Source organism: Martes martes (genome assembly GCF_963455335.1).
Source record: "Martes martes genome assembly, chromosome: 10".
Lineage (NCBI taxonomy): Eukaryota > Metazoa > Chordata > Mammalia > Carnivora > Mustelidae > Martes > Martes martes.
In genome coordinates this window covers 115,163,123-115,173,699 of record NC_137898.1, presented here as the reverse complement: position 1 = coordinate 115,173,699, position 10,577 = coordinate 115,163,123, and the positions used below count along the sequence as shown (strand labels likewise).

Sequence of the window (10,577 nt, the reverse complement as noted above, 5' to 3'; positions counted from 1 at the left end):
GAAAATGTCCAATGCTTTCCTGCATGAGTTGAGATGATGATGAGATTTTCCCCTTCTTTTTGCTAATGTGGTATATCGCACTGATCAATTTTCATCATGCTGCAACATCCTTGCATCCTGGGAATAAATTCTACTTGTATGGTGCATAACCCTTGTACTATGTTGCTGAATTTGGTTTGCTAGTACTTTGTTGAGAATTTCTGCATGAATTTCATAAGGAATATGGGTCTACTTTTCTTGTCATGTCTTTGTCTAGCTTTGATATAAGGGTAATGCTAGCCTTGTAAAATAAGGGAGTGTTCCTTCCTGGTCAGTATTTTTGGAAAACTTTGAGAAGAACTGGTGTCAGTCCTCCTTTAAACGTTTGGTGGAATTCACTGGTGAAGGCTTCAGCCCTGGCTTTCCTTCGTTGGGAGAGTCTCAGTTACTGATTTAATCACCTTCCTCATTATGGGTCTGTTTAGATTTTCTATTTCTTAGGATTTAATCTTGGTGGGTTTGGTGTTTCTAGGAATTTGTCCACTGAGTCTCTGTTATTCAATCTGTTGACATTTAATTGCCCACAGAGCTCTCTTATTTGTAATTTTTTCCCCTGTAAAATCAGTAGTAACATCCCCACTTTCAGATCCAATTTTAGTGATTTGAGACTTCCCTCTTTTTTCCTTAGTCCGTCTAGCTAAAGGTTTGTCAATTTCAGAGACTTTAAAAAATTTCCAGATTGTAATTTAATGTTTGATCTATAAGGTTATTTTTCTAAAATTAAGACTTTATATTTTAGGGAAGTTTTAAGTTCACAGTGAAACTGAAACAGTGAAACCGAAAGGGGAAGGTACGGACGTTTTCCACAGACACCCCCACCCCCGCCATCCTTCACGCGCAGAACCTCCTCCCTTCTTATCGGTATTCCCACCGCAGTCGGCCTGATGCCGTCCCACAGCACATTAGGTTCCATTCACTTTTCTTTGGCCATTTTTCCTTTCTCCCTGAGCCTTGATAATTTCCACTGCCTCGTGTTCAAGCTTGCTGATTGCTTCTACCCAACGTGCTTCTCCACAGAAACACATTGGCGAGTCTCTCGGGGCAGAAAGAGCTGTATGGACGTCAGGAAAACGGGTTTCTGGGAGAAGTGAGAAAGAATGGGGTATAGACGTGGGGATAGGAGTGTGGGGCCGGGGCAGGCGGGCAGCCATGACAAATCCGTGATGCTGGGGCAGGGGGAGGAGTGGAGGGATACGGATAATGCCCAGTGTCCTCGGAGCAACGTGCAATGCCACTGCCGAGCGGGTCTCCCGCAGGGCCCGTGGGGTCCTGGAAGCCTTGCGAGACGAGCTGGAAGAACGTTAAAGACAGGAGGGTGGGACTGACGTCTGGGTTGGCCCTGGGCGAAGGACAGGGAACCCAGTGTGGCCGGGTCAGGGAGATGCAGTGACATCAGGCCCGGACTCAGCCACCAGTGACTGTGGGAATGTAAAATCTTGGGAGTTCACGTGCCTGTCGTGGGAAGAACCAGGCTCCCCAGAAGACTGGAGGAAGGCCTGGGCCAGGAGGGAAGCGGGGCTCGGGCACCCGCGGGCCGGGCCGATGGACACAGCTCGCTCCTCGCCCGCCCGGGGACAGGACGGGTGCAGCTGAAGACCCGGAATGACGCGGAGGTCTCGTTCGTTTGTCTGCACTTGGACTTCACGGCACAGCGCATCCTCTCTGACACAGACCCAGTCCTTCCCGGTAGAAAGCCTTCTGCGTGGAGTAAAAACTTTATTTATCTGTGTATTTAACATTTAGTGCCACTGACCAAGTGCAAGCTGCTTGAGGAAAGTCACGGAGGAAGGAGGCTCTCGTGTTTTTCCCCAGGAGAGCGAGGCGGGTGGAAACCAGCCGGGACGCGGGGAGGACGAACGAGGGGCCGGACGGAGCTCGGGACCGTGGGCGTTTGCTCCAGCTGGGGAGCAGCCACGGAACCACGCAATGAACGTCCACTCTTCCCCACGCTCCTAATTCTTCCTCGAGTTGCTATTCTCTCCTGTTGAGAGAGAAAACACGGACGCCTGACATGGGCGACAACACACAAAAACCATCCCGAGACGCTGAAAACAGAGGACGCGTCGCAGGCAGTACGGTCTGTGTCTGTCGTCCCCGGAGCCCGCTTTTCTGCGCCTGGACCAGCGGCTCTGAAGCCCACCCCGGCGGCGGGGAGGGCGGGGCTGGATGGAGCGCGGCGGGCCGGGGGGTCCTGAATTCCAGCTGCGCCCCCCTGGGTAAGGTAGGCCTCAGGCTCTGGCCACCGGAGCTCACCCACTGGCGCGACGAGGGGAGCAGCGACTCCCTGGGCTGTCCCGTCTGTGCGCGGGACGCGTGAAAGGCCGGGCGCGACGCCGTGCGAGACGCCCCGTAGCTCTTATTCATGTGGCTCCGGAAAGAACACCCGTGAGGTGAATCCGACTCTGGAATGTGTATTTTCTGCTCATACCACTCCTGGCGTGCGTGTCCTCACTAGATTTAAAAGCTATTTAATTACGTCTTCCTTTCCTGTGTCCAGAACTTACCTCTTTCCCACTTTGACTGGGGCGCCTTGTGGGCTGATACCTAAGAATTTGATGCCCTTGGTCTATCTGCTTCCTGTGAAATGTAGTCATTTTTGGGTCCCTTTCTCACTTTCTTAGGGTTCTGGGACCGTGACACAGGCCACGGAGGATCCCACGAAGGCTGCGGATGTATGGGAGGAGTGGCACTGTTTTCTGTTCTGTCGGTGATAACTTTGTCGACAGTTGTCAGTGTTTCATCAACTTCTGGGCAACAGCGGCAGCTTGACGCACAACCTGAAGGCACGGGTACGTGATATTCTCCAGGAAGGGTTCGCTGTTCCGCGAGGGCTCAGTCCGCGGTCCGGAAAGAGGACACAATCCAGGGAGCTCGCGGCTAACTGGACTGGCGGGCACGATCGCCGCCCCCTGCGCCCGAAATACGGCCGATGCCGCTTCGTGACCTTGTTTCCCCGTCGCTTCCTCTCCTGGGAACTGTCTTGGGGACTATTTAATGTTCTGGGAACACAGTTTAGGAAACACCGTTGATGGTAAGTTCGAGGTGGACGGATCTAAATCCGTCTTATTCTAGGAATGATCGTCTCCTGAGGACACGGCCCTGCCGCTCGGAAGCACCTTCACGGCTCCACGGCTCGCGCGACCATTCAGACCCTTCGGCAGCTAGGGAGGAAGGCGCTCTGTCCCTCAGCCCATCGCCCCAGGGGGACACTCCCTGAGGCATCTGTACTGAGCCCGAAAGAACAGCGAGTGGCAGATCGGGGACAAAAAGTATCTGCGTCGCGTCCTTTTCCTAATTTCACCCAATGATACTGTATTACTGAAAACGTAAACCAACAATGTATAAAACAGCCTGAGGCTGTTTTCAGGAGCTAAGGTCTCGAGTTTCTCCCCTCAATGGGCTTTTAGACGTAAGTTCGGGTGGGCTTTTCCAAGCGGGTACCCATTTCCCAGCCTTTCCTGTTGAGGCACGCCCGCCCGGAGGAGGGATGTGAAATCGTAAATATTACCGTATAACTTCTGGATTCCTTTGATGTCATCCGGTGAAAGTCTGAAATTCTTGGACTCTCCGACTCTGTAGGTTGGATACATCACGGCATTGGGATCAGACGAGTGACCGAGGCCCAAAGAATGGCCAAGTTCGTGGGTCGCGATGACTAGGAAGTTAACTCCTGCAACCCGAGAGTGACACACAGGAACCGTTAAGGCAGCCCCATGAACGACGTCACATGACACGCAAGGGAAAATGAGACAACCGCAGGAACGCACACCTCTTCAGAGCCTTTGCGGTTCACCTCCGTGAGTCTAGGCCCCACGAGTGGAGGGCTGAGAAGGAGCCTCAAAGCGTAGTGCTTTGATCTCATCGCCCCGTCTGCTTTTACCAAAATGTGCTGTTTTTCTAAGGTCACCCCCCGGACAGCTGCCTTCTGGAGGGGAAAGCAGAGGCTTCGGAGGCATTAGGGACCCAGGCTCAAGGCCCAGCTCTGCTGCTTACCAGCTGGACACTTGGGACACACAACCTGACCTCCCGAGTCTTGGTTACTCGTGTTAATCGGAGATAATTGCTCCCACTGTGTAGGTCTGTCATATTCCTGAGAGTTTCCCAGTATCTGGAAAATAATGGCTATTCACGGGCAGTGACTTTGAGCATGAGGAGAGAGACAGCCGTCCTTGAGGAGGCCAGGACAGCAAGGCAGGGTCTCCCGGCAACGCCAGGTTTGGTTTCTGGTTGACTGAATCATCTTCCCTCAGATTCACAGATGGGCTGTGCTAGGAAGGCAGAAGGCAAGAGCCTGGGAGTTAGCAGAGTGGCCAGAGCTCTGACAGTGGGCAGACATCAGGGACCCTCTGTGAGCCCACCCGGAGAGGGGAGAAAGCGGAACAAGCAGGACATGCAGGATGTGGGAGCGAGCCCGGGTCACCACCTCACAAGGCTCGGGGCTGACAGCAGACACTGCAGTGGTGGTGACTTCCCACGACCAGACACTCCTGTGGATTTCCCACTCAGGGGCAGGGAGCGGCCACGTTATCTCATTAACTGACTGTTAGAACCTGCTCCACTTAGCGGTATTTATACCAGAGCTTTCCTCCGTTAGTTTTCGGGGGATTCTGTAATCTCCCACTTTGTAGGGTGATGAAGATGGTGGCTGGCTTCCTTTTGGACAACAGAGAATGACCTGAGACTTGTGCACAATTCTTAAATATCATAGTCTCTGCTGCTCCTCCTCCTCCAATAAAAAAACCTTACTTTTGGGAACTGGAAAGACCTCTGATTGATCGAATGCCCATGCGATCCCAACACTGTAAAGCACTGTGCGCACATTATGTCATTCACTTCCCACAATCCCAGGAGGAGGGAACGACGGTCCCACTTCATAGACGGAAACTGGCTCAGAAAAGTCATCACTTGACCAAAGACACAGGGCGAGTGGCTGGCGTTGCCGCCGCTGGTTGACCCCAGTGTGCTTTGAGCCCACAACCGCCTTCCATCCTCTGTCTACACAGCACGGTGGGCTCGTGGAATGGAATAACGCGATGAGATGCACACTGTCATTGGCAGTTAACCATGGTCAGTAATTACCATTAACGGAAGCAATTAGCAAATTCACACTGGTCTAGGGGTTCGGATCTCTAACAACACCGTGCAGGGTGGTGATGGGGATTGAGGAGGGCACGCGTTGTGGTGAGCACTGGGTGTTACACGCAACTAGCGCATCCTTGAACACTGCATCAGAAACGAATTATGTACTATACAGTGCCTAACTGAACATAATAAAAAGAAATAAAATAAAATCTTAAAAAAAAAAAAACCCACCACGGTGCGGCAGAAGAGGGAGGGGCACTATACCTATCCTGCTGCCATCCGTCCAGCGCTCGTCCTCGTCAAAGTGCGCGTCCCCTCCCAGCCCCGGCCCGGGCGCGAAGGCGTGGGCCAGGGTGTTTCCCGGTCCGTCAAATGGGTAGTAGTCCCCGTGAGCTGAAAGAGAACAGGGGGGTCGCCCTTCGTGAGCCAGTCCAGCTCTGGCCGTTTACCTTGTGGTTTACGGAACTACAGAAGCAGCGACGATCAGCCTGGCGCGGGGGTGGGGGTCCGTGCGCGGTGCTGGTCACAGGCAGGTTTTCGTTCACAAAACCACGGCTCAGCCCCGCTCACCCCAGAGACCAAAGGCTTCCTGCCTACGGGACCGCGAACGCGGACAGTGTCTGGGAGGACCAGGCGCAGAGGGTCCCGGTGAGTCTCGTGAGTGCTTTCACTCATGATGCAGACGCTTGTCTGAATTGGGATCCGGCTGCATCCGTCTGAATCCAACGGATTCCATCCATTTCCTGACAGACACGGGCTGCCGGGATCAGGGCTTTCTGGGATGTGTCCTGGGGTGTTGTCAGTATTGTGGGCAAAGTTCAAAGGTCAGCTAAGTTCGCAGCCCCTGGGCAGTCCAACATTAGAACAGACCCCAAAGAACACTTTTCTTTAAACGTACACCATAAAAAGCTAGCAATTAACAGCAGCGGCGTGTCTGGGTTTTAGCTCCTAAAATCCCGTGATCAGAATGATCTGTTTCTCCTTTCTTACCCCCTTGAGGGTGTTGCCAATGGGCCATCAGGGAGACCCCTGAGGGCTTTCGGAAGTTGTAACCTGTGTCTTGGTTTAATGAGAATGTTAGTTAGTCATATTTTAACTGTTCTGTAAATGCACATATGTACGTATGTATACGTCTACCAGGATTCACACTATAAGCAGGATCAGCAAAGCTTCTCTGTAAAAGACCAGATAATAAGTAATTTAGGATTTAGCAGCTCGGCAGTATCTGTCACGATCCCTCAACAATCCTGCAGTAGCCCCAAAGCAGTCATTGATAACGGGTCAATGAAGGACCATCCCTGTATTCTGGTAAATATTTATCCCCAGAATGCGAAACTGCCCACCAAAAAAAAAAAAAAAAGGGAGAGAAATTCATGCACAGAAATAGATGGCGGGCCAGGTTTGGCTCACGGGCCATCATTTGGCATCTCTGCTACCAACAGTGGCTCCATGTTAATAAACTACAAGAAGTGAAGGGACGTGCACATGTCACTATATATCCCCTACATCCTGTGTCGAGCACAGAGGGCTCCTGAACGGAGGAACGCGCTCCCGCGAACACGCAGGGCCGCCCGCGGCGACCTTCCTTACCGCCTCTTGCGAAGCCGATCATGATGTCCGCCGTCCCCGCTAACACTCTCCGGAAGGCCAGCGGGATCTCCCTGCTCCACAAGGACAAAGCCTTTGCCACGAGTTGATTGACGGTGACCCGCGGCAGATCTCGCGTGTACGATACGACCCTGACAGTGGACGAGAGGACAGCGTTTGGCCCCAGGAGGAGGGCTGGGCTGTCGGCCGCGGCGAGCCCCGGGGTGCGCACCTGTAGGTGACGACTCGGGAATTCCACTTTGGCTGGGTTGGGAAGAGGGAGTAGTCGGCGACGTCGGGGACCCCACACCTGGGCTTCTGCATTATTTCCATCAGGCGGGGGCTCAGGACCCCCGTCACGGGCAGGCGGAAGAACATCTGCATCCGCTTGAGTCTGGCTTCGAAGCTGTCGGCCTCCCTTGTTTCTGAGCTGGACGGATAAAACCTCCTGAGATAGTCCTGTTGGGGAGAGGGGGATCGTCTGTCACCTTTGTTGTCTTCCTTTTAGATCACAGAAGCCTGTGCATCTGTCCTTGGATTCCTGTGGACTCGAGTCGGGGTGTGAAGGTGGTTCCGTAGCCACCAAGGGAAACAGTGTGCATCAGTGGGAGAAAATTCAGTATGGATACGGATGCATCAGCATTCCATCTCATGAGCCAAAGCGTCCCTCCATTTCCCTTTTATCCCATTAAATGTTTTTTTAGAAGATTTTTCTTATTTTAAAGAGTTTATTTGAGAGTGAGAGTGCACAAGCAGGAGGAGAGGCAGAGGGAGAGGGGAAGCAGACTCCCCGCTGATCAGAGAACCTGATGCAGGACTCGATCCCAGAACCCAGAGATCATGACCTGAGCAGCAGGCAGACGCTTAACCCACTGAGCCCCCCAGGGGCCCATCTCCCGGTAAATGTTTCGCAGAGGAATGCACGGTACACTTTATAAAGCACAGACTGGCTTGTAACAGCCAAGTGGGAAGGGCACCGGACGAACCCCCAAGGACGCAGCCTGCCCGGAGGCCCCTGGCACCCAGCCACCTCCGAGATTCGCCAGAGGTCTCACCTCGCTGAGGTGAATGGGTCTTAAGATTCTAGACTCAGAAAAGGATACTATGAAATTATTTCGTTTACTGTGCGTATTCTCCAGGCGAAGGCAGCAGAGCTCACAGGGCTGAATGATGTGCCCAGGGCCACGTATTAGCTTAGCAGCAGAGCTGGCCCAAGTTCCCTCACTGCCGGTCCCCCGGGCTGCAGGACACAGCAGGTCTCCCTGGTGCACCCCACGTGCACCTGGATCCTTGGCACTTTCTCAAAGGAGAAAGTCGCAAGGTCACCCTGAGAGGAACTGTATTTGAACTCGTTCTGTTTCCAAAGCCCGTTTCATGTGAACGCTGCAGAGGGTTGTAGAATGCAAGATGGTTTTGTTGAGCACACGCGTGCCGTGCGCTAGGCGATAAGGTTACTTGTCCCCGAAACTCTCGGAAATGTGACCTCTGTCCTATTGGTCTCTCTCTTCAGAGTCCCAGGGATTGTGTTTTCTTCAACACAACGGACACTGTTCATTCATACAATTAGGGATCAATCTGTTATTTGAAAACAAGTCATTTTATCTCTTCCTGAGCTCCAGGCTTTACAAAGATGCTCTTTCGGAAGAAATCTTTTTACATTCTTGATGTAAACTCTCCTGCCTCTCTTAAACCCAGCTAATGTCTCCCTGGTTTATTGGCAATGTGTGCAGGAAGTAACAGGACTCAGCGCGCTTGCAAATGTGCCCCTTTTGGAGAACCCGTTAGATTGGACTAAAAAATTACTGTTTTGTAGGTTAAAAAAAAAATCAAATATCAGTAATTCCATATGGTTCAATCTAACAAATTACTGGGACTTTTTCAAAGTCCGAGTTAATTTAAATAAAAGCAGACTTTTCTTATGCTTAAAGCTTAAGTTTTTGAACAACAGTTAGGAGTCAACAACCCATTTTTTTTTTTTTACCAAATATTCATTATTTATACTTATTAGGTTGCTTATTAAGAATTCTACTGGAAAGACCATGGCTTTTGAACCAGAAAAACTTGTCCTTGACTCCTATCACTATCATCATCAAGTATGTGATTCAACATAACTTTGGCATCTTTCTCCCGGGATAGGGCTGAAGGTTCCATGACATAAGACATGTTGAAGCACTTTAAGTCTATGATTTTCACATACATAGAAGTTGGCACTGTCACCTCCTTATTCAGGAGAAGAATCCTGTGAGCTGTGAATCGCATAGTATCACTGTCCCCATTGGGCGAAGTCAGAACTTCACACCTGCCCATGGTCCCCACCGGCTGGGCACGGGCCCCCAGGAACCTCTACCGTGTTTTCTGATTTCAAGCCTCTCCATTACCAGGAGTCCCCACCTCAACGGGCAACACGCAGCTCTCTGTGAAAAGAATCTCGAGTCATAATAAATAACTACATTAACAACCTCAATTCGTTGAGCAGGAACCCTGCTTTGGCTTCCAAGTAAGTCCCCACAGCATCCCATGTCATCTCCAACTTCCAGTCAGAACATGCAAGCTCAGAGAGGAGTGAGATCACCCCACATTGGTCTACGTAGCGAAGGCAGGAGGAGCTGCAACGCGAACCCAGTCTGGGCAGGCTCTGAAGTTGCTCCGGGTTTTTTTTGTTTGTTTTTTAAAAGATTTTATTTGTTTATTTGTCAGAGAGCGAGCGAGCGAGAGAGCGCAGTCAGGGGGAAATGGCAGGGGGAGAGGGAGAAGCAGACTCACCGCTGAGTGAGGAGCCCAATGCCAGACTCAATCCCAGGACCCCAGGATCATGCCCTGAGGGCAGACGCTTAACGAGGGAGCCACCAAGGTGACCCCCGGCCCTTTTTTTAAGACAGAGAGAAAGTGTGTGCAATTGTGCACAGAAGGAGAGAGAGAATATCAAGCAGACTCCCCATGGAGCACGGAGCCCGACGTGGGGCTCGATCTCATGACCCTGAGATCATGACCGGAGCTGAAACCAAGAGTCAGTTGCTTAACTGACTGAGCCCCCCAGTCAGCCTGCTCTGAATAGCTACTTGATTAAACATGCATATGGTCAGAAAAACTGCCCAAATTGAAAATCACACTTCCTCATGCTGATGGTGAGACGGGGAGCCCCCACCCTGGGACAGCGGGCCAGGGACATACCTGAGCCTGTCTCCACTGTGGCTCACTCATACCCCCTGCCTCCCGGGGGAGCGGCGAGGCCAGCCCGCTGGGCAGCAGACACAGGGCGCACAGCACGGTCAGCCGCATGGCTGCAGTCCCCGATGGCTCCTCTGGACGGACGGCCGATCGGCTGAGTTCCGCTGGCCGCTGGGGACACTTATATAGCTTCTCAGCCCTGTGTGTGGAAACAGGTGACTCACTGGACTGTTTTCTTTCTTTTTAATGTCTACAGAACCTTGGAAGTGAGTGTTATTTTTCATTAACGGCAACAAGGAAGTTTTATGCCCTTATTGGCAGGAAGCACACAAGGTATTTGCCTCTCAAGGGATTTTTTTTTTTCCCACTCTGTTTGCTGTATAAATTTAACTCATTTTATTTGCCAGAATCAAACTGCTACTCAGACAGGCCTTTGCAATTTAAAATTTGGGGGAAGCATCATTTGGGACTTCTTGTACCATGTGTCTTAAAGGAATTTTTTAAAAATTTGAAATGCATGAAAAAGCGCCTGAGACACACAAGTAATGAAATAATTACAAAGCATTCTGTAATAGTCTCCAAAGTCAGGATTTGAGTCCAAATACTTTATTGTTATCAAAGATGAAGCTGAAGCTGAGACGACAGATTCACTTCTTTCCCCGATGTCCCAGCTCGGTGACCGTGGCCCGACTCCCCACCCA

At 51.5% G+C, this 10,577-nt stretch overlaps 1 protein-coding gene across 3 annotated transcripts; it reads right to left on the bottom strand.

The window, feature by feature from the left end:
• Positions 1 to 1,609: 1,609 nt before the first annotated feature.
• Positions 1,610 to 10,077, bottom strand: MMP7 (matrix metallopeptidase 7). Of its 3 annotated transcripts, none has more exons than XM_080815650.1 (6): positions 9,880 to 10,077; positions 7,019 to 7,167; positions 6,712 to 6,860; positions 5,386 to 5,514; positions 3,548 to 3,709; positions 1,610 to 2,020 (listed from the first exon to the last, which is right to left on the bottom strand). In XM_080815650.1, the coding sequence occupies exons 1-6, from the start codon at positions 9,985 to 9,987 to the stop codon at positions 1,992 to 1,994; spliced, it is 726 nt and encodes a 241-aa protein (XP_080671776.1). In that variant the 5' UTR covers positions 9,988 to 10,077; the 3' UTR covers positions 1,610 to 1,991. The 3 variants fall into 3 exon arrangements, with proteins under 3 accessions (XP_080671776.1, XP_080671775.1, XP_080671777.1); XM_080815649.1 differs by having other exon boundaries at positions 6,941 to 7,167; positions 9,880 to 10,026; XM_080815651.1 differs by having other exon boundaries at positions 1,739 to 2,020; positions 6,712 to 6,782; positions 6,941 to 7,167; positions 9,880 to 10,008.
• Positions 10,078 to 10,577: the final 500 nt, after the last annotated feature.